We start from the raw sequence: 24,848 nt of genomic DNA on the forward strand, positions 1-24,848 counted from the left end.
TGTTCCATTCCAATAGCAATTCTTCATCAGGTGTTCTAAAACCTTTGTTAGTGCTTTCCACAGTCAATTAGCCACTATCAACCAGCCCAAGTTTATCTGCATATATTCACTTTTGAGCAATAGCTGCTGGCCAATATGCTCTTGTTCCATCTGAGATTAACAACCTAACAAAAGACCAAAGATCAAACCTGTTACCTTCCTAATCTCTATGGTTTAGTACCACACCATATGATAAACTTATCCATTGAATATATATTTGCATTATCTATAGCATCTATCTGTCCTATCCAAAATAGTCACGAGACATAAAAGTAAAAGAGAAATTTAAACTGAGAAGTGAATGTATTGCATGAGTCATACAGAATTGGTCACCGGTATAAAATGTGGATATCCCTTTTGTTCAATGGATAGGTGTATCAGTGTACTACATCAGAGTAATGAGATGTGATACTTGTCTGTACTATTCCCCATCTTATCCCTCTTCCCCTTTCCCTCTGCCCCCCCCCCCCCACCCCCCTAACCATGCAGCAAGTTCTTGATCCTCTGTCCTATTATTTTCAAATGTCTAACTGATTTCTCTTGGTATCTCTTAGGAGAAACTGGTATCGGTAAATCAACATTAATGAACACCCTGTTTAATACAATGTTTGAAAGTGATGAGGCCACTCACTATGAACCAGGTGTTCGTTTAAAGCCACAATGTTACAGTTTGAAGGAGACCAACGTAGATCTTAAACTGACTGTTGTTGACACAGTGGGATTTGGAGACCAGGTTAATAAAGAAGAAAGGCAAGTTCTTGAAATGAACATATACGGAATTAATCAGGAACATTTCATTTTTGTTTTCTCTTGTGCCAATTTGCATATTCAGTTCTTTTTAAGGTATTTTGGGAATCCCCTTTCCCAAACACTACATAGCATCTCTTGATTAGGTTGGTGGACGGGAATGTTGCCCTAGGTCTTTGTTGGTGATGCTCTGCACTCAGTGCAGAACGTGCCTGACTGATTTTTCTTTGTTCCTATCTTCCCCACCGCCCCCCCCCAATCCCGCACTATCTCTCTAACCCAGTATCTGCCACTTACAACTTCTTGCAACACATATATTTCTATCTAAAATTAGTACAGCCAGCCTTGTTCTAGTTCCAAGTGAGCCCATTGTACAAAACTGACCAAAATTCAATAATTCATTCTTGTGCGTTAAGGGCTGAGGAAGTGTTTTGTGAAGCTTTGCTCTGAACCTAATTTATATTTGTGATTTGCAATTGCTTGATGGAGAGCGCAACACCAAAATGAAGTTTTCAATTTCTTTGATTTGGTATGCACCCACCCACCCATCCTTCCCCCAAAAAAGAACTTTTAAAAAATCGCTCCAATTTTCCCTATTCCCTTCTTCAAAAGATGCTCCTTGTGGAATATGTTTTCACTGGCACTGGTCACCCTCCAGCACCTCACCCAAGTCGCCATTACTCACATGAGCCTTGGCCATGAGTGTTGACAAACTATTTGACCACAGAATATATTACAATTAAATCTGACACTCTTCCATCCAATGTTCACACGTGCAAACTTCCAACAAGGATCATTAGATTGCAGTGCGGAGCAGGAACCCTGGCTCCTCTTGCCCCCACTAACCCAGAATGTTGAGACAGTTGTAGTGCCTCTGAACACAGGACTCGCTGAGATCAGCTATCTCAGCATAGAATAAGGATCAAACCTGGGACTTTCCTGGTTTGTATGGCTCAGCTGTGCACTGAATAAAATTGGTGAGCTACAGGATACAAAAATTCAGTTTGTGTAAGAGGGAAGGAAAGATAATGAAAGACATCTGAGTATATACTTGCCCTGAGGTTTCCTCTTCAATATTTGCAGTATTGAGCTTTCCATTTCCTTCTGTGCTCTGTATTATGAACATTCCAGTTTCTTGAATATAGAAGCAGAGACTCTTGGAGTGAACTAGACCCAAAAGATTGTTTTTTTTATTTCATATACGAATAATAGATTTCTACTTGGCTCCTGGGAACCTACTAATGTCATACATTATTTGGCTGGACTTGTATGATGTCTTGAAAGAGTGACAAAAGATACAATAACATGAGACGAGAATACAAATTAGGTTTTTGCAGATAAGGAAATGTAATATTAGTTAACATCTTGCATAGTATAAACCAGATTAATGTTGTGCTGGAATATTGATCACTAATGATTAATTGTCTGAAAATTATTTTTTTATTGCAGTGTTGACTTCATGTAAAATGTTGGAATGGTGAACATTGTATTGCCTATCTTTGGTAGGATAGTGCAAGTTAATTTTTTTTATATGCACACGTAGGGTCTGGAAAGCATGTTTTTTTTTTGGATACAAGTGGATGAAGTAGCTTAGCACAATTTATGAGCAGCAGCGCTGCCAGGATTTCATTCTGTTTTTATTTTTCAGCTATAAACCAGTCGTGGACTACATTGATGCGCAGTTTGAGAATTACCTTCAGGAGGAGCTGAAGATCAGGCGCTCACTGCATGATTTTCATGATGCAAGAATTCACGTCTGTCTCTACTTCATTGCTCCCACTGGTCATTGTCTCAAGTCATTGGATTTAGTCACAATGAAAAAGCTGGACAGCAAGGTACCAATGATCAGTTTTGCATAAGTGATGGCTTTCTATTATCATTTTGCAAGATGTGTAATGGTCTTTAATGTACAGTAATGTGTGTAGCTTTTCTTTAAATATTGAAGATTACAAGTTGTATATTGCGATAGAAATGTTATTTGACATGATCATATTTCACAGCATCACCCATCTCCAGGTAACAGATATGTAGGCCAAGGATGGGCACAATGCCTTGTATTATCATGTTGTTTATCGCTTATGTTGCTCAATATGTTATATAACCACTCTGGACTCAATATAATCAGTCTTGCTCCTCCTTGCAAGTCATTGACACTTCACCACCCAGTGTTCATACTGTTTTTGCTTGAATGTCTCCCCACACAAGTTCTAAACTGTGTTTCATTTGAATAATCTCTTAATTCCTGTACATTAATTCTCATACCTAGGAATAGAAAGTAACATTATATGTCGACCTTGTATTCCGGACATCTGTCAGGATTAATGTAGAGAAGTTCACACGTTGGACTGCTCTCGTGAAACAGACCTATATTATTTCCTTTCTCCATGTCTTTTGCTTTCCTCTTTCTCCTATAAAAAGTTTGTATTCATACAATGTTGAATCTTTCTTTAAATTATTTTCAGTGTGGCGTTCATTTTGAAATTCCTTAACTATTGGTTATCCAAAATTCACTCCATCTGAACCCATAGACAAAGTGAGAACTTGGCATGGGAGGGAGGATGATCATTTTCTCGCAGATGCGAGTTCAACTGACTGCTGAGGCAGACCAACTACGTCGATGTCATGTTGCGTTTATGTGAAGTGCTCATAGATCAATTCTAATTGCTGTAATTCATGATCCTGAAGGTCTGAGTTTTGCCCTATAATTACATTGCTTTTTATTTTTAGCACTGTTGTTCAATGTGATGCCTTCACGATTGTGTCATCAGTGCAATGAATCTCTAGGAAATTCTAAACCTAGATTTATTTTGCTTCAAATTGTGACCCTTTTGAGATGTTTCTTTTAACTTCCTTTTTCCACCCGAAAAAAAACATCGACTGATGGCCAGTGCTTCCAAAGACGCCATAACGTTATACCGGCTTTCCGATTAAATTTGTGCTCTTATTTTAAGCAATGGTCGCAATTTACAAACTGCCATTTTATTACAAACAGAACTGTGTTAGAGGTCCGTATTTGTGAATCAAAGAATTGAGGAACAAAATTAACAAACGTCCTAACAGGTTTCTAACTGTTTTTTTTTGGCAATGTGCTAGTAATTGAATCTGTGGACAGGAAGCTCTCTCTCCAAGGGAAGATGGTAAGCCTGTCACTGTCCCTCACTGTGAAATCAGAGTCAGCCGTCGGGTGAGCTGGGAACACACAGCTACCATCTGCTCAATGTAGTAGTCATGGCACAGTGTGTTGTGTGTCGTAAAATCACATTAAGAAGTTGATAATATCAAATTTATATTTTGGAGCTGAGATGAAATCTGTTTTAAAAATTCTCCGCTTAGCAGTTTTGCTTGTGATAAATCATGAATAAGTTGGGAGAATCACAACATTGTAAATAATACAGACTTTGCGGGAAAAAAAGGCTTGATTTCTGAGAGGTCTTTTCTTTTTCCTCATTCCATATTTTGTGTTTTTGCATTGCAGTTTAGTTGTGCAGATGTCTCGCATTTTGATCTGATATTTGCAGCAAGGATGTCCCCATAAAACCATTCACACTTTGACTAATGCATCATTGTGTACCAAAGTGGCTGAACATTTGAGAAATTGTGTGTGAATAGTCAATTTGTGTGGTGGATGCCCCTAGCCGATGCTTTTTTTAATATCACAGGATTGAAAATGCTGCTCTATTCCCACAAATTACATAACAAAGAGATGAATACATCATATTTGCTGATGGTATTAGTCAATCTTGATACTGCTGCTGATTTGTTCCACTTGTTCAAGGATTGTTTTTATCAGGAACGGTCGATGCTGTTAAAAGTAATTATTGCAAATGTTGCAATTATGGCCTCTCCACAAATGGAGCTGTCACCTAATGAGGAGAACTATTGTATTTGATCAAATATTGAACAGTAATGGTTGGTGGAGTCTTTGAAATGCAAATCTGTCCTGCAAAATTATAAAAGGAAAAGAATGCAATCACCTGCAAGTGTGGATTTCTCAAAATTTGTTTAGTTGCAGTTTAATTCTACTGAATAAGGTCATCCATCTGTCTCAACTAGATTTCTCTCTTACAATTTTAGGTGAATATTATCCCCATTGTAGCCAAAGCTGACACAATTTCTAAAAGTGAGTTACACAAATTTAAGATAAAGATAATGAGCGAACTGGTCAGCAATGGTGTGCAGATCTACCAGTTCCCAACAGATGATGATGCAGTGGCTGAGATCAACTCAACAATGAATGTAAGTACTATAACTTCCTGTAGGCTCACCTTATAGTTCCCAGCCTCCCAGGTCTCTCTGTTCTTCTGTTGCTAAAAGATAGGAGTTCAGAGGGGATAGGACGGTGCAATGTGCCAAAATACTTTCCTTTCACCTTCTGAGTCTCAAATTTCCTCTTCCTGCTGATTCTAAATGGTTTAAGTAAAATCAATTTGTACTAGTCTCAACATAGTTTCTTGTGCGTGTGAACTCGCAGCATAAAATTTGCGATAGTTCAGTGATAATTTGCAGTGTTCAGCGGTGTGACAATGACAGCTCTTGGAAGTGGAAATGTCACACCTGTGCAATAGGGCCTACTCTTTTCAGAAGATAGCAGTTGTAAAAGGGTGATTTTCATGTAGAGGAGCTAATTCTACACCCAGAGCTGCAGACAGTGTTGCGCAACCAGTTCCTTAAATAGCTCTGCGACATAAATGGAGCATCATAAATTTTAAATCACAATTAACACCTTGCACTCTATTGATCATGACTGAAGTTCTCCTTGCTGTTTTTGCTATCATTATGCTCGACCACATCACCGACTCCTTCCTTCTCAAATTACTTGACCTGAATTCATGCTCTGTTGAGATACTATGGCAAAAGAACAAAGTGCATATTTGTTTGTGTTATACACAGATCTGTCTTTTCTTCCCGCAGGCCCATCTTCCATTTGCAGTTGTTGGCAGTATGGAAGAGGTGAAGGTGGGAAATAAGCTGGTGAAAGCTCGACAGTACCCATGGGGTGTTGTTCAGGGTAGGTGGAGGTTTCGTAAAACTGTTATAAAGACACTTCGTAAGGTGTAGATAATGCAAGTCTGATGTAGCGAACTACATTTGTAAGGGGACTATGATGTTGGTGCAGTTACTATTATCCGAGTTAATTTCCTATGTTTTTATGTGATACAACCTTTTCATCAATGTTCAAAGAAAAAGTTTCTATTACCTTTTTTGTTATGCAATCTGGTCATAAATTTATTGAAGAAAATAAAAAGATTCTTTCTTCAACGATTTCTAAAAAAAATTTTGTCTTTGTGTTGTATGTAATGAGGATGGCTGAAGTGAAAGTGCCTTACTAGTTCAGTAGAAGGTATTTATCTGCTGGGCTATAGAGTGTATTGTACATTGTTATTCTGTCCACTGGGTGTTTAATATGAGTCTGCAAAATATTTCATTAACATCTCCCACTTGGCATGTAAAAAAAAGCACCATTAATGAAAATAGTTACACATGTGCATTAGTTACATTAGGTGTACTTGTTCTTTTGACAGTTGAAAATGAAAATCATTGTGACTTTGTAAAGCTGCGGGAAATGCTGCTCCGCGTTAATATGGAAGACCTCCGAGAGCAGACGCACACACGACACTATGAGTTGTATCGGCGATGCAAACTGGAGGAGATGGGGTTCAAAGACACTGACCCTGACAGCAAACCATTCAGGTTGGAAAATCCAGTTCAATATTTGGCGTAAAATGATTATTAATACAGCCTCTTCTAATCAGGGAAGGTAAATGTATGGTTTGTCGAGGGAGAAATGCATATTTATTAAATGGGAATGAAGGTCAACTGAAATACTGTATAACTACACAATGAGTAACCCTTGCCATGCTGAATAAACAGGAAATCTATACACTAATTATAAGAGTAATTCTCATTGATGCCTCTCTAATGTAAACCGCAGTTAATTTCCATTCCATAAAGTTGGCCAGATTATGGACAGACGGCTTTCTCTTTACCTCGAGTCCAATCTCTGGTCCTTTGGCAGAGTGTCAATCTGTCTCGATTCTGCGAGAGAAGATGATCCAAAGCCACTTTGCTTTTGTCCTGGAATGGAGAGGTTTTTAATTACATGATCCACTCTCTGATCATGTTTATAACCTTGTCCATTGCTGTGCATTCCAAATGTGGTGTTCCTTTATGTGAATATGAAAATAAAATGTTTATTTGCCTATAGCCAAAAACAGCAAGAGACTGTAGATATGTAAAATAATTCTCTAAGCTTTTTTGAAATCTAAATCTAGATTCATGCTGCTGGATGAATTCAATCCTCTTAAAGCTATAGGTGTATGTAAACCTTGAGGTTGTAATCCTTGATGTTGTCATCACTTTGATTCCTGCATAACTGTATAGAATTTCCATTTTATTTAGTAGGGTATGATGTCAGATTTTTGATGCACGAATCCTGTTTACTTAGTTGAGTAAAACTATTCAGATTCTTTCAAAACACTGGCATGATTGTTCTAGTGCAATTCAGTTCTTTGGAGTACAGTACCAGAGGGCATGGTGGTGCTGGAATGTGGTAGGAATGGGTGTAGACATATTGTGACTAGTATTGTGATGCTTTCCACAACAATGAGTAACGGAGGTACCAAATTCCAGACAAATATCAATGAGAATATATAGAACACTGTGGACTAAACTTTGGCATTTGTCCCAAAAAAAGCTTGAATGTGAAATTTGCATGCTTTGTTAGTTTTAAAAAAAAAAGAATCTTGAGACTTATGGTACAATAATTATTGTCTGTCGACTGACATTGAGAAGTGGCAAAAATCATTGATATTCTAACATGTCAATGCTGTGGAGTGATACTGACCGATAGGCGGATGTAATTTTCACCAATCCCGGCCATACCACCCGAGATGGGTGCCAGGTGCTTCCCTGTAGGAAAGGAAAAAGAATCACCATGACTATCTTGTCCACCTCTCGGCAGCTACTTTGAAAGAGATGTAGAAGTAGGTCTTCAGCCCACCTTCTAATGTTGCAGTTTTGTGTGGGGGCCGAGAGGCTGGGAAAAACTAATATTATTTGGACTTCATTGTTATAAAAATATGAAAAACCAAAAAGTAGTTGTTACTGAGAACTTGGTGAATCTTTGACTCTCCTGCCTTGCCTTACGATGCATACTAAGCTTTGTAAATTATTTGCCAGATTGAACCAAGACATGTGACACTGTCTTATTCTTTGTCACTGTCTCTTTCTCATGTATTCAAAAGGTATTCTATTAGAAATTTGATCGTGCCTGAGATGAGCAGGCAGAACCCGACCTACTACAGAGTGATGCAATGGTTTAACACACCGTCCTTTCTCTTGTGGGATCAGTGTTCAAATCCAGCCCAGGCGTAGGGAATAACTAAAAAGATTCAATGTGGCTGGGGAGCCTTGACAAAGATCTTACTGGGATCACTAAGCCTGTAATTCAGTACAAATTGCAAATTTATTTCATGCAGATCGCAAGAACAAATAAGTTGGTTATTGGAAACATTTACATTGGTTGAATGTGATGGTGTTGTTTTGAGGTTAAGATGCATTGTTGGGGTAAAGTAATGGGAGCTTTACTCTGCCTCTGCCAGAGTTTGACCTGATCTGTGAGTGCTTGGTGCAGACTCAATGCCAAAAGTGAAAAGTGTTTCACTCCCCATCAATGATGTCCCTCAAAATGACACAAACAAATTTCAGCTGACAAAAGTTCTGAATTAATAGCTTTTCAACTGATCTGTTTGACATTTATGGAAACTGGTATTCGGCAGTTGATCTATAATTCTAAACATATTGCTCTGGGTTCAGCCTGCAGGAGACCTATGAAGCCAAGAGGAATGAATTCATGAGTGAACTGCAAAAGAAGGAGGAGGAGATGAGGCAGATGTTTGTCATGAGAGTTAAAGAGACTGAGACAGACCTGAAAGAAAAGGAAAAAGAGGTTAGCCCTTTTTCCTAGAAACTGGAAATGAGTTGGATTCTATTAAGTGTCTTGCTGAAATTGTAAATTCTATATTCGTTCGCTTCCTGTTGATATTCCACACGCAGCATATATCAGTAAGAAAAGAAGGTTATTTGGCCTTGCGTTTATACTCCGGCATGCTACTTGTATTGTAATCTCAGGCCTGATGTTAGATGTACTGAATCTTTTGGAATTAAAGGTTCAATTTGCCAAGTGAATGGGTGATTTCAACACCCTGTTCTGCCACTTAAAAAAAAAAAAGTGGGAAAACTTTTTTTTAAAGTAAACTTTATACCTTTGTGTGTATTGACAAATTACACATGCCTACTGATTGTGGGGTTTTCATAGAAATGTTAACACATCTGCCAATTTCTCTATAGCTGGGAAAGAACATGTTGAAAATAGCATCTGGAATTCAAATTTAGACTGAGTTTTTGCACTGCCCATGTATGAATAGAAAATAGTGAAGTGAAATTTTGCCTTGTGTTAATTGAAGCAACAGCCAATACAGCCCATGAGACATGAAGGGCAAGTGTTGCTATAATGACAAATCTTATGTTTCCTAAAAGAAATAAATGACCTCTACGGGATATTGTATTTTCGCATGTGTTACTTCTCTGGCTTTGTGTTACAGCTTCATGATCAGTTTGATCTACTGAAGAAAACCCACCAGGAAGAGAAGAAAAAGCTAGAGGAGAAGCGAAGGGAACTGGAAGAAGAGATGAATGCGTTTAACCGGCGGAGAATGGCAGCACAGACAATGGGGCAATCTTTCCAGGCTACAGGACAGCAGCCGGTCAAGAAAGACAAAGATAGAAAAAAGTAAGCAGGTTTAACTCGGTCTCTACAGCTAACTGCACAAAATGTGCATTTTCTTTAAAATATCTGCTAAGTGGGGCTGCAGTCATTGATTGCTGAGGCTTGTTCCTCCCTGTCCTATACTTGAGTTATAACTAATCCTACTCTGTGACTTGTATGTCGAATATTACACTGATAAGCTCTCATGCATCTGTCATCTAACCGGAGTATATATTCTGTTTATCAAATCTGAGTAAGCTAACGGCCTCACATCCCAGTCAGTCTCTGAACTTTTGCGATTTCCTGTATCAAGTCACTTTACAAGCCAGAAGCGGTTGGGACTCCAGCAGACCTGTTTGTATTATATAAACTTGAAGCTCTGTATTCCTTCATGGAGACATATGAGCTTAGATATGGTAGCATGAAAGTGCAGGTGGTGTGGAAGTGACTAACCACAAAATTGTGCTTGGTCCTCGGAGTAATGGACTGCATGCAGCTATAATTAGGTTATGTAACAAGTTGTTCCAGTAAATCAGTCCAAGTTGCCTTCTGCCTGGAACATTAAAAGAAAGCCCATTGAGCCCATCCCTTCCTCAGAACATATACAATTTGCCCTATTGAAGACTGTCCGTTCCCCCCCACACACCCACACACCCACACACACGCACTGCATATCCTCAAACAAAAATTCAGAATATGTATCTAACTTTACAACTTGTGTTATGTGCCTGTGACCATTTGCTCTCCATGGCGTAGAATGTCTATGGACCTATTGGTTCAGGAGGTATAAACTGCCATAGAATTTACAGCCCACTAGGTTATTCACAGATATGTTTACAATATTTTGTGTAGTTTCAGGTTTGTTTTTCTGGGTTTTTTATATATAATTACATTTGTAATATTTCTACTGCACAGACCAAGTAGACAGCACTCCAATAAGAAGACTGGAAAATTAATTAACATCTGTCAACATTTTATTGCAGGTCAAAATATCTACTGGTGCTATAGTACTCTGCGTAAAGTAGGAAAGGAATATGCATCCAGGACTTGGCTGATACAAAATTAATCACACTTGTCAGAAATTGCTGCAGTGCTATTGATTTATGCTGTAGGCATAAACTACTCATCCCCAACATGTTTATATTTGTTTATTTCTAAATATATCATGGTTTCTTTATTTTGCTGATATTTCTATGTAAGTCAACACTAGAAGCATTGCTTTGAGCTTGACTATTCAGGAAGAACTGAACTCCACAATGGGAATGTATCAATAAATGTGGCTTGCCTTGTAGCCACTGAATTTGTGTAGCCTTACAATGAAATCTACATTCCCTTTTGAGATATAATCAGTTGCAAGAATGCAAGTAACTTGAATCTATTTTCACTAATATGGCTTGGAGTCACAGCACGTTAGGTGATGGTGTTTGTCCTGTAGTGTTGTACTGTGAATTTTTATTATGAACTTCTGTTGGAAGAAAGAGAAGCATGTACCCTGAAGGGAGGGCAGTTTGACCCATAGCTCTGTTGTAGAATTCCTAGCAGCTGTTTTTAAGTGTAATATTGTCAGTGGTCTGCAAGTTGCCGAGACACCCATATTGGTAATAAAAGTATATGTGGTGAAGAGAGTGGCTGAAGAAGACACAGATGCAGTCACATATAAAGAGCAGGCACTACTCTGGCATTTGGAGTTTGAGGAAAATTTGAGGTTACACAGCTGCTGCCTTCTAAATGGTTTTGTCTCCAAGAGAAAATAGCTTTAAAAATGAGAGCTTGCTGCCCAGTAACCAATGACATCACATCATATTGGAGGGGGAGAAAAGAAGGTTCATTTTTTTCCCCCTCTCCTTCCTCTCGATTGCTGTAGGTGAGGGGCTTTTGCTATTTAAGTAGAAAAATTTTATTTTTCTGCTTTGAATGACTCTCTGCGAAGTTTGGTGTTGTACTCATCTTGACTCTCAAACTTTTTTTGGTACTGGTTTTGTATATAAATATTTTCTTCAGAGAAACATTTTTATTGTTCAAATTCAGTCAAACTATAGTAAGGTTTTTGCTTAAGGCTGGCTTTGGTCAATGCAACCTCCACAAACCAGCCATTGATCTTTGGAACTGGCCCTGCAATCCAGGTCTTCAAACAAGCATAGGCACTCCAAATCAGAGAGATCCACCTTTTATACTGAAGTTAATTGCAGGATCCATCCCTTCCATGTGTTTCTCGTGTATGGCTTTGGAGGTTCTTTTGACACGGGTGGAAGCACTCACTTTAGAGTCAGACAGTTGTGGCTTCAGGTCCCACTTTCCTCTCACTCTCTTGCCACTTCTCTTTCTTTCTTTCTCTCTTGCCTTTTTCTCTCTTTTTCTCTCTCGCCTCTTTATCTCACCTTTATCTCTTGTATTCTCTTTTTCTCTCTCTCTCTCTCCCCACCTTCTCTTGCCCCCCCCCCCCCCGCCCCCCACTCGCGCTCTCCTCCCATTAATACTTAGTAATTGGAATATCATTTAGTATCACAACAGAGCATTTATTATTTGCTTCATTCTATGATTTCTAATTTTTCTTTGTTTTCTTTTTCAGTTAACGCTTCATGCACATTTAAACCTATCAGTATGGGATTATTCTTGTGACCTTAACATAATAGTTCTCATCCAAATAAAAAAGTCTATTTCCTCCTAACTTCCCCACCCCTGCTTCACCACAACATGGACAACAAACATTCCAAGTCAAAACGCAAGCAGAAGGAGCTAACATCAAGACCTGTGAAACCCCGTTTGGACGATCATCGCATGAATTTGTTTTTTTCGCATGTTTCATTGTAGTTCTGAATCCTAATTTCATTCCTATTCAGTCTGACACATTGTCTCCGATGTGTTGAAATCTTCAGATGAATTGTTCACTTTTTTTTCAAAGCGCCCTTTTTAAAGGAACATTGACATAAACTATATGTATTTAAAATATTTTTCTAAGTATCTCACACCAAATATCATACAACGTAATTTATGAAATGTATATGCAGCAATCACAAAATTGTTTTTTTCAGCTTTAAGATTTTAATGTTGCACCGAAGAATTTATGCAAGATGGAAACCATGCCAAGCTTTGTTCATAATACTTTTTAGGCTTGATTTTCTTATAAATGAAGGATGTTCTTGAACCTTAAAGTCAGCTGTTGGGAAAAGCTAAAATGTGCAATTTTGTGCCAAATTGTTTAGTCCTGCATTTTAACTTGAGCAAAACAAATTCTATCTTTATATTCTGAAATGGGATCTTTTTAAAAAAAAAAGTAGAAAAACCTTAAGCTTCGTCATCTATTGTTTGGAAGATGCTCAATTTCCTGCATCAGTCAAGTTAAATCAATGGAGTACACACCATCAGATGAAACTGGAGCTGTTAAGATGCTGAGGGTTGGCCATTTTTGGGTGATTTAGATGGAGGGAAAGAAACAATACTATTTTGGACTCCACGCACCTGCTTGAGTTTAACATTAATGCATCGTTTAATGTTTAATGCCTTTGTTACTACAGGATTATGTGTCAGCCATGTGGAAGAGGTAATAGTCTCAGGTCACTTTGAAGTTTCACTCCTGAGAGCAAATTCTTCTATTTTGTACTTGCTATACAGAGGGATTAAACGAGCACATCAATGCAGCATAGAGTATTTATGCATTTCATTTTTGAAAAAGTGGAAGAAAGTGTATTGTATATATCTTGCTTTACAGGCTCTTCTTTTGAAGCCCTGTATATCTTCCACTTTTTCAAGTAAACAGTGGAATGCACCCACTTGGTGATGTAGGTTGTGGATGGAATTCACCTTGCATTGTTGGTGGCTGCCTTATCATGTGACCTTTTGCTTATCTCCATTATATATTTAGTAAATTGGATTGATCAGTGCTAGCAGTAAGTGATGTGTGGCAAGAGTATTCCTCTTTTTCTTAGCCTACATCACTCTACTGTGTCTTTTCTCCTGTTTTGTTTCTGAAATGGGAGATTTGAGGAGGTTCCATCAAAGAGGCATCTTAAAGGGATTGTTTATAAAATTGTTTTAGCAGCCAAAGAAATTTGGGGAGTGGGATAACATTGAAGTATCCCTTTAAGAAATAGATAGTCACTGTATGTGCTCATATTTTATACCGTTAGTCAAGTTTTTGTATGAAGGAACTATAGTTTAAAATTGATGTAGATCACAAATCTCTGTAACTGAATAATATGAAGGCTTGTATGAATTGGCTTTTAAAGCGGGCACAAGGATTGATTTTTATTTTGAAATTAGTCTTAAAATGTCCTTGCTCTGAAACTGCTCCCTGTTAGCACAGCAAATATATCAAGACTGAAAGGATTAATTTGTGGTGATCACTCAAACAAATTGAGAACAAAATCTTTTAAATAAAATTTTGTTTCGATCTCTAGTTTGTCCTAAGAACCTTGTAATGACTTATTTTTAAAATGGAGCGCATGTATCCACAAAATAGAAAATAAGCTTTTAAGTGCTCGCCAGTATGGCTTTTAATACAGGCACTTCTACAGGAAACAAAACACTTTAAATATGCTTACAATGGTATTTGCATAATCAAATCACAATGGTCAGAGGCTAGTCATTTCTCCCTTCACTGTCTTTAACTGCAATAGGTTTTGGGTGATAAGGTGCGGGGGAGGGTTATGGGGATGTTATAGGTCTGGAACCCAGCTCCTTGTATTTCCAGGCTACAAAAGACTTCATACACGTACTTGTAAATTTCTCTTCCAGGAAGTTTTCAATTCACCAACACTAGCATTCCTTTCATCGATGACTGAAGTAAACTCAAAGCGTATGATTTTACATGCATAACCATTTGGGATTAATCATGCACTTTGTTTACTGCCCATAGCCTTTAGTGTACATAGCCCGTAGCACTGGGAGCTGTGATTAATCATTTAGAAATATGTATTCCCATCAGTGGATTGGTGATGTTTTGTGTTTAAGGAGATCTATTATGGGTACTGTCACTGTGCTTTAAGGCAGAGCAATTGGTGGACCTTGGAAATGCAATATTTTGCCCGAGCAAATCACGCCAAAACTGAATTTGGTAGTAGCTCTGGTTTGGGGAGTAAATCTATGCCAATAGGACTGTCTACTTTAACTGGACACTGCCAGCAGGATTGTGCTGCACTCGGATCTTTCCCATTCAGATTGACTTTGTAGTGTTGAAAAGGTTTTGGGCTGCTTGCGTTTTTGCTACTCCTGCGCTTCTACGGGTCATGTTTTCTTCAGTGCAAGAGCAAGGTATGTAAACCAAGATAATGAGGTACTTTATTACAAGTAAAACAAACCTCTTGCACATCTAAAGCTGCAAGATTTTTTTAGTAAAGGCCTGTTTCTTCATTATTTCTGTTGGTCATTGGTTATCGTTCAGAAGGAATGTGGGTTGGTGAATAATCTCGTGTCTTTCGTTCTCCACTCCAAAACTCTTTGGAAATTTGTTGCCCTGAAGCTTATATTTTAACTAAACAATGAGAAGTCAGAGTGGGCTGGTGCTCCATCTCGTGGCTGAAGAAGGAAGGACTCTGATTCATATTTGCAGTTCATCTCATGACGATCTCTAGCAATGCTGTCCGAGGAAGTAGAGTGGAGGCTAGGTACATCAGCAGAGTGAGGGGAAAAAGTCAGCAAGTAAGTTACCGAAGGCATCTCCTAGTGATTAATTATAGAGCCGTGCACTGACGTTTTAGCACATGAATGCACAAATCGGGATATCTAGTACCCTGTAGCTGTAAATATATACTCCTCACCTTGCTATGGGATGGATTTCCAACCAATCGAAGTGTTAGTATGGTTGAATATGTTCTAATTTCCTCGGGAAAAATAGAATTAAACTCAACTGGGATGGCCTCCTCCTATAGTCAACTAGCTGTTGAAAGATCGCCACTTGTTTAAGATGACCATAAAGGTTGCTGGCTTTAATTCCTTTTGGAAATCTACCTCGCTCTGATTCAGTGCTTTCAGCAGAGGAGGTGTAATAGGGCAGATTCAAGGAAGGGTGAGGGTGGGGTCGATATGGTAAACAACTGCTGTCTAACTTGTAATATCTTAAATCTGTCAGCCATTTTGTGACCTGTGCGTTCTGATATAATTTCAAGCTGAACCAAATATATTTTATACCTTCATTTTTGTTTTGGTTTTAGATTGGGCTATTCCATCTCCAAGTTCCATCTCAGTTTATGGAGTTTTAGGGCCTAAATGATTTCCAGTTTATGAAACTCTTGGAGAAAAGGGATATTGTAGCTTTAACATCAGTTATATAAAAACGCACAAAGTGTATTGTCTCTGTTGGAGGTAGAGAGATTTTTTTAAAAATGGATCAGGTTTATTTTAAGGTGTAATTTCTCATTGCATCATTGGACCAAACTATTCTAAAACAAGTTGTAGAGAAACAATATTTTTCAGCATTATTTCTCATCAAGGGTGCTTGCTTGAAATCCATAAAATATTTATAAAATTATATATATAATTTTTTTATTAAGTAGACATTAGAGTTGAGCATTGGATTGTTCTAAAACATTTTGCATATAATACAATTGCTAATATTGTTACTTGAAACTGTATCACTCCATATTATTCCAGTTCATTGTACTTTTTTCATTTTTACCTTTATTCGATGTGCTTGTAATTCTTCTGTTACTTTCAGCCACTGTAATTCTGTGTACCTGGTAGTTTGCTCAAGTCATGTGCTTTTGTGGAACATTTGTACATTGTCTATCTGTACTTGAACAATCCTTTTAATTGTTCAAACATTTTGTGACAGTACTGCACTGACATCTACCATTGACTTGTTTTTAATTATATTCTAGCATTTCAATTAGTTATCCATTTTACTCCAGTACATTGTGTCCATCTTTAATTTTATGACGGTTAAGAACTGATGTGCATGCACGAAATCAAAATGGTTATTTCTGTGCCAGTTTAGTATAAGTTGTGTTTTAAATGTCCTGGTTTTTATTTTCATTGTTTGTTTGTTTGCTTCATACTGACTGTTTATCATTAAATGTTAATAAATCATTTGTTTTTGAGATTTATTTTGCTTGTCTCCATCTCGTGTTTGGTGTCCACCCTGTAGAAAGTAAAATGGAGGAGAGAACTACTTCAAAAGAAGGTATGAATCACATACTGGTACGTTCAGTAATTACATTGGAGACTGGGAAAAAGGGAATCATACCTACCTGGTACTATACACTGAGTAAAAAACATTCACTCACATGGTACTGTACAGGTTGTGTGTGTTTGTCGAGTTCCCTCTTATTCAGTGTAAAAATAAATATAAAAATCGTGTGTAGGACATCAACTTCCTGTCCACAAACCTTACTTCCGGTTGTCGCAATTTTTGGTCATGCTTTACGGTCCAAATTTTAAGATTCTAAATTGCTCTGTCAACATTACCCATCCAGATTTATATCAAATATCACGATGTAGTTGCAGGCTCTGACTATCAAACGGCTCTATGGGATTCCAGCATCTCCTAACTTGGTTACCATCTTGTATAAAATAAAAATATTGCATTGATCAACTGACCATGGGGTAATGCCATGCTCTATTAATTGATGTATGTGTGTGTTTCGCACTGCACAAGTATCGGCTTTTGTATTTATACCATATATTGTAAAAATGGCACCATTCGTTCACACCCTTTTTTTTCAATATTTTAAATGTTCCACCTATTCTGGGTTTTATACATTATTTAATATGCCCTCCCCAAACAAAATTAACCAATCTAAATTAATGACTTCTGTATAAATGAACTGGAAGTCCTAGACTGGCCAATAGTTTTCAAAGTAATAAATCCTCAGGAATGCATGGTATTTATCCAGAGTGCTGAAGGAGATTTAGGGAGGGGATTTATGAGGCATTGACCATTATGAGGGAATAACTAGACACTAGGAAAGTACCACTAGATTGAAAATAGGCTAATATGGTTTCCAAATTCAAAACTGGTGACAAATCAGACACGGGCAGCTACAGACTCTTTAGTCTTTCTTCACTCCTGTGTGAAATAATAGAATCTATTACTGGAGTAAACTTTAAAAATATCTGTACAAAAAAAAAACTTAGCTAACAGCTGTCAGCTTGGACTCAAAAGGGAAGAACCTGCTTTACCCAACTTCTTTGTTTTTGGAAACCTGACAAATCTGGTGGACTGTGGACATGTTGTATCTAGTTATCCAGAATGCATTTGACAAAAGATTATGGTGAAAGACTATTAGTAAAGCTCTAAGCTATGGGAACTCAGGGTAAATCTTGGGTATGGATAAGAAATTGACCGAAGGGTGGGGGGAAATGGTGTAATTGGGGGTTGGGGGAGGGTGGTATGGAATACTGGCCTCTATTCTGGAACTACTACTATGCCTTATTCACACCAATGACTTGGGTGTAGAAACCTAATACAAATTGGTCAAAATAAGCTTCTACATTCGATCCAAGCCCATGGGATAGGTGGAAATGTATTTAAATGGATTGGCAAATAGTAGGTTAGTAGTGCATGAGCAGGTATCTAATTGGCAGCCAGATTTGTATTGGGGCTGCTGCTGTCGATGATTATTTAGACAAAAGAATCCTATACAAAGTATCCAAATTTGCAGTATATAACTGATTATCAATGCTCACATTCAAAAGCATGATAAGCTCGATCATTGGACAGAGAAATTACATGTAATTTAATACAGGGAACCGTAAGGCTATGAGATTTGGCAGAGGATAGGTTGATGTGGATTATGTGCTAAATGGGAATGTACTTGAAGTATTGGAGCAGGAGAGAGATCATGAGGTTTCAGTGGACGGGTCTCCAATGTTCTCGGGCTGTTTTTAAAAAAAAATCAAACGAATGTTGGGATGCATAGCAAGGGGTATAACATAAATCCCAAGAGTTCATTTTAAAACTGTTTGTTCTTGGTGAGACTGTGGAGTACAGCGTGTAGCTTTGGTCTCCTTATTTCAAAAAGAATATTCAGTTATACACCGAGATGCAAGGCAGACACTTGAGCATCGGAGGCGGTGCAAAAAGCCAGTAGACAAATCCTCAGTCTTGGAGGTCTGTGTGATGAGAAAAAGCTGGAGAAATGTGTTACTTTCAGCCTTGGAAGCGGGTAATTGAGAGATGAACTTATGCAAGTTGTAAATGGTATGGAAAAGGTAAATCTGGAAAATTACTTCAAAATTAAATCGCAAGAGTTGGATAAAAGGTGACGGTCCAAAAGGCAAATTTAGGGCTGATCTCAGGATGTTTATCTTCAAACAGTGGTCAACACGTATAAGATTATGAGAGGGCTTGACAAGGTGGATACAGAGAGGATGTTTCCACTGATAGGGGAGATTAGAACTAAAGGGCACGATCTTTAGAATAAGGGGCTGCCCATTTAAAACCGAGATGATGAGAAGTTTCTTCTCGGAGGGTTGTAAATCTGTGGAATTCGCAGCCTCAGAGATGTGGAAGCTGGAACATTGAATAAATTTCAGACAGAAATAGACAGTTTCTTAAACGATAAGGGGTTATGGGGAGCAGGCAGGGAAGTGGAGCTGAGTCCATGATCAGATCAGCCATGATCTTATTGAATGGCGGAGCAGGCTCGAGGGGCCGTGTGGCCTACTCCTGTTACTATTTTTTATGTTCTTATAACACGGGGAATGGGGTCCTGGATGGAATCTTGGAGGCAAACCTCTGAGGTCATTTAAAAAATATATATTATATGCTGCAATGGGGAAATGTTGAGATCATTTTGGATGGCTGACCGAAGATGGGCCAATTGGCCTTCGTCAACTATGGTTATCTTGTGACTATTTTGCAAAATTGTTGCATTCTGAGATGCTTGAGATATTGCAGTAAGTATGTGGCATAAATTACAATCTATTTTTGAAAAGTTGTGCCCTTTATTAATCAAGCACTGCAAGCAGATCAGCTGATTAGCAGATGGGCTAACTTGTGCAGGACATATATTAGATGGTGTGTGATGCAAGTGCCAATAAATATGTGTATAGCAGCAGAAACCAAATAAGAGTTCAAGGTTGAAAAGACCTTTCTGCTGTCAAGACATTACAGACATTAATGTCAATCATTCTTCATTATGCTATTTGCGTCTGCTTTGAGTCACTGAAATTGTCAGACTGAAGCCAGCTCATCCAACTGTAAAATAGCTCCCTTTAAAAGAACATACCACATTTGTAATGGGCCAAACAACTTTACATGCATGATCCAATATTCACAATGTTTTAGTCTGCCTTGTATGTGTGTGCACATACTTTAACAGAAAGCATCACAAAATATTAATCTGGTACTTAAGGAAATGTAATTTGTTGCTTACAGACGATAACACTCTTTCCTGTAGTTGAATGCATGAAGACTAGGGGAAAAGAACAGCTCTTATTTTGGCAGTCTCACAGATCAGGAAAGGGAGAGCCCTGCATTGTGATTCCATGTTCTACTCTATACATACTCTCTTGATTAGATGGCTGCAAGTTTCAGCAGAGGAGCTTCTAAATTAAAATACATTTTAAAAATGTAGGAGCTCTCTGGAAGTATCTAAAAAGTGTGGGGAAGTCTGTTGGCAGTCAAACATTCCTTTTATTTGGTTGCTGCCCATGTGTACCCATATTCTGAAATGTTTAGTTAATTAACTGAATTTTAACTTGACAATTTTCTTTTTAAGTGTTGGTTTCCATTAACTGACATTTACTGTGTTAGTCATAGCTGGAAGGCTAGATGTTACTGAATTATTGCAGGTCAGTCTATATTATATCCAATTTTTATGACTATTTGAAATGTATATTTATAGCTGTTCATGTATCAGGTCACTGAGGAGCTAATAAGAAAATGAGCAAACCCCACCTCTACTTAGATTAGTTAGAAGAAGGGATAACAATATTTTATTTTTTTAAATCAGACCATCCATTTCAAACTGGTGTTATCAATGGAAGTTTGTCAAAAAAAAAATAAAGTGGTCACAGCTCATGAATAATATACTTGTTTCCAGGAAGCTTAAATTTGAGTGGGTCAAGAAAAGTTAAAGGAAAATAGGCAATTCAGTATGGAACTCCTGTACTTTTGAGGTCTTGGACCTAGGTTCTAACCCACATCAGACAGATATGAAGATCCCATTTTGTTGGGCTTGAGAATGATTAGATGGTTAATTCTATTTTCTAAGCCATCAAAACAGAAGGATAGAGATCTTTCTCTAATAGCAAACTGGGTGGTGCAAAACATACTGCACTCTGGAATTCCCTCCTAAACCTCTCTGCCTCTCCACCTCTCTCCCTTTTAAGATGATCCTTAAAACCTACTTCTCATAACCAAGCTTTTAGGTACCCTCCTAATATCTGCTCCTTTGGCTGAGTGTCAATCTCTGTCTGATTACACTTCTATGTAGTGCCTTGGAACAGTTCTCTGTTTAAAGGCACTATGTAAATGCAAGTGGTTGTTGTTCATCCTGGTCTTTTTTTCAGCTGGTTGCTAAAATGCCTAAGTGAAATGACTGGCTGGCCTCAACCGTATTCCCATTGACACAAATCGGTGAAGTTGAAATGATCTAAATCCTGGTATGGTAGATGTGTTTTGATCTGAGATTTAGGGGAAGTCTAAAGGCAACTCTTGAACTGACTTTCATTTCATTCATGCTTTATCTCCAAGGTGTTCAAGACTTTTGATTTTGCGAGAAGTTGTTTAGGAGCCTTGTAGGCATGTTAGTTTGTCTTTATATCAGGTTGCCGATGGCAAGAAATTTTGGATGTTCTGATCTCTGATTTACCCATCAATGGAATGGCAATGCTACGAAAAGCTCTTTCCAAACCTCCAGGCCCACAAAGTTCAGACAGTGAACCAATAAATAAATGAATACAAATAAGAAAAGTAAGCAGAAAGGGAACTTACTTGTCTGAGTTTTGTGGATCAGACTTCAGGGGCTATAAGTGGTCATTTGGCCATAGTTTGGGATTCAGTATTCTGCTATATCTGACCAAAGAATCGTCATCAATAGGCTCAAAGTTAATATTTAAAAATCCAGCACCATCCTTACTTTAAGTGTAAAGGTTTATATATTTTAAAATTAGTATTCCCACTCTTAAGAATCAAACATAGAATTTTAATTCTACAGACCAAATGCTTGTCTATCCAGAATATAAACTGTCTAATGAGAGATGGTGTTTTCGAAGCAGATTGGTATACACAACTTGGCATACATTTCTGGTTCTGTGCTAGATCTAAGATTCTGAAATTGAATGAATTTGGATTCCTATATTTAACAGTTCAATATTGGAATAGAGGTGTCGAGTGCAGGAAAAAAACGTAGTTAGGAATTATCTGTTAAAGGGTGTCTTCGGGATGCTTTCTAAATGTAAGGAAGGGTGATACAATCTATATTGAAATAGGTGCAAAGAGCAGGATGTCTTGAGTATTTACTGTTGTCATGATTTAGTTACAGTTTTGTGACATTACTAACACCTCTGACATTTATTAACACTAAAGTGTAATAGTAATGCCTGCTTCTATTGCTTTTAAAGATAACACTATAACACCGGGTACTCAGTCCTCTCAGCATCACTTCTGCCTACCATTTTTTTTAATCTCAATAGTAATAGATCAAATACAACTAAAAGTTGTACCATTTCCTCCAGCTAACAATGACCAAGGCCACAGGTGATTCACTAATATTTACTTAATATGCTGATGTCATCAAATGCTGGAATATCAACATTGTACCAACCTGTAAATTTTATTATATGCCGGGCTATCCAATTTTTGCACCTTTTGATCCTTTGTCTGGAACCCATTTGGAATGTGAACTGTTAATTTTAACCCATCGCTAAATCTAACACCGGCCAATTGGGTTTCTGGCCAGCTTGCTTACTAGGACTTGCTTTTAGTGTTTAGAGTTACATTAGTGTTTAGTTCTTCACAAGAGGGTTGTGAATCTTTGGAATGCTCTACCCCAAAGGGCTATGGATGCTGAGTCCTTTATATTTAAGGCTGAGAGAGATATATTTTTGGACTCTAGGGGAATCAAGGGATATGGGGATCGGACGAGAAAGTGGAGTTGCGATCGAAGATCAGCCATGATCTTATTGAATGGTGTAGCAGACTCGAGAGACTGTATGGCCTACTCCTGCTCCTAATTATGTTCTTGTGTTTGTCATATGCCTTGTTGTAAAATTCTCTTATTAAAATACAAGGTAGTCTGGGTTCTAATCATATTGATTTGAGTTGGAATTGAATGTAACTTGTGGCATAAACCTATTCGAAGAGTTTAATGTGTGCAGAGAATTTTTCATGGGCTTGTGAGTAAATTGGGTTTTCTGTAGAGTTGGTTTGTTTTTCTCATCTGTTCCTTTACCTGATTTTTAGTTGTATTGACTGATTCTTCTCTTTTCTCTGTAGCTTCTTTAGCCTTCCCACTGCCTGCTCCTTGACTTCTGGAAGAGGTTGTAATTAGAAGATGCGTTTTAAAAAGTCCTAGCTCTCATGCAGAAGGAATAACATAATGCTTTCAAGGCTCTGCTTTGATACTTGATGTTAATTTGCCAATTCAGTTTCCTGGTATTGTTAAATGGTGTGTGTTGAATACATTACACTCCTTTTGATTCTTGCAGGTTGGATTATTGCCAAAACATTGCAACTCCAGATTTGAGAAGATTAATCCACAAGAAATCCTGTTTTCTTAGCTCTGTAGGAGGAAAATATTTTTTTGTTTTTAATGCCATAATTTGCTTTTTTTTAAGTGGGTAGGGATTGGTGTTCTTAAATGTTATAAAGGGAGAGATTTCTCTTCACTTATTGGTGTTCGAAGACAGTAATGTCAACAGAAATTCTGTAGAATTTTTTTTCTGTAACATTGTCATAGTCGGGGACAGAGTATTTGAGCAGTACTCATTCATAAAGTCTGATTCCAAATCTGCCTCTGATCAATGGTCTTACAGCATAAAATAGAGGAGTAAGGAAGTTCTAAAAGGAACTTGTGGGGAGGCATAAATCGTTCTCTTTACCACACAATATAAAATAGAGATTGGGATGAATACAGTTTCTTTTTTATTAATTATATAATAAAATAATAGTCTTGGGTACCTACTCCTGCGCAATAGAGTTTGGAGACAAGTCTTCACTTCAATGCTTCATTGTCTCTAAGATTGAGAACCATCCATTTGCCTCCCTCAGCCTCTTCCCTTCCTTCCCTTAGCCCACCGGGCAAAACTTCCTCCAAGGATCCTGCCTGTCCTAGCCCTGAACTCGCATCTTTGTCCAGTTTCTCTCCGATCTCCCCTCACGATCATTCCAAGCTCATCCTGTCTGAGACCCACTTCCTGCTTCCTTGACTCTATTTCCACCAAACTGCTGACCACCCAACTTCCTTTTCTGGCTTCCATGTTAGCTGGCATTGTTAACAGTTCTCCTCGGGTACTGTCCCCCTCTCCCTCAAATCTGCTGTCATCACCCCTCTCAAAAAACCAACCCTCGACCCCTCCGTTCGTGCAAACTACAACCCCATCTTCAACCTCTCTTTCCTCTCAAGTCCTTGAACATGTTGTCACCTCCCAAATCCATGCCCATCTTTCCCGCAATTCCATGTTCGAATCCCTCCAATCCGGCTTCCGCGCCAGCCACAGTACCGAAATGGCTCTCATCAAAGTCACAAATGACGTCCTTTGTGACTGTGACAAATGCAAACTATCCCTCCTCATCTTTGTTGACTTCTCTGCAGCCTTTGACATGGTTGACCACTCTATCCTTCTCCAACACCTCTCCAGCATCATCCAGCTGGGTGGGACTGCACTCGCTTGGTTCCATTCTTATTTATCTAATCATAGCCAGAGAATCACCTGCAACGGCTTCTCTTCCTGCTCCCGCATAGTTAACTCTGGTGTCCCCAAGGATCTATCCTTGGCCCCCTCCTATTTCTCATCTACATGTTGCCCCTTGGCGACATCATCTGAAACACAGCGTCTGTTTCCACCTATGCATCTAGCTCTACCTCTCCACCACTTCTCTCGACCCCACCACGGTTTCTAAATTGTCCGACTGCTTGTCTGACATCCAGTTCTGGATGAGCAGAAATTTTCTCCAATTGAATATTGGGAAGACCAAAGCCATTGTTTTTGGTCTTCGCCAAAAACTCCGTTCTCTAGCCACTGACTTCATCCCTCTCCCCAACTTCTGTCTGAGGCTGAATCAGACTTTGCAGAACAATGGTGTCATATTTGACCCTGAAATGAGCTTTCGACCACATATCCACAGCATAGCTAAGACCACCTATTTCCACTTCCATAACATCACCTGTCTCTGCCCTTGCCTCAGCTTATC

The 24,848-nt window shown here is 38.3% G+C and overlaps 1 protein-coding gene across 1 annotated transcript in view; it reads left to right on the top strand.

Moving 5' to 3' along the window:
* The window catches only part of LOC139262883 (septin-8-A-like), a 79,557-nt gene extending 63,522 nt beyond the window's left edge, over positions 1-16,035 (top strand). Inside the window, exons 3-10 of the mRNA XM_070878123.1 lie at positions 594-789; positions 2,435-2,621; positions 4,861-5,022; positions 5,698-5,794; positions 6,309-6,477; positions 8,602-8,734; positions 9,390-9,577; positions 12,123-16,035. Of these exons, the coding sequence (XP_070734224.1) occupies positions 594-789; positions 2,435-2,621; positions 4,861-5,022; positions 5,698-5,794; positions 6,309-6,477; positions 8,602-8,734; positions 9,390-9,577; positions 12,123-12,126 (1,136 nt within the window). The 3' untranslated portion in view covers positions 12,127-16,035. The remainder of the gene's footprint in view (positions 1-593; positions 790-2,434; positions 2,622-4,860; positions 5,023-5,697; positions 5,795-6,308; positions 6,478-8,601; positions 8,735-9,389; positions 9,578-12,122) is intronic.
* Positions 16,036-24,848: the final 8,813 nt, after the last annotated feature.

This window comes from Pristiophorus japonicus, chromosome 4, assembly GCF_044704955.1.
Source record: "Pristiophorus japonicus isolate sPriJap1 chromosome 4, sPriJap1.hap1, whole genome shotgun sequence".
NCBI lineage: Eukaryota > Metazoa > Chordata > Chondrichthyes > Pristiophoridae > Pristiophorus > Pristiophorus japonicus.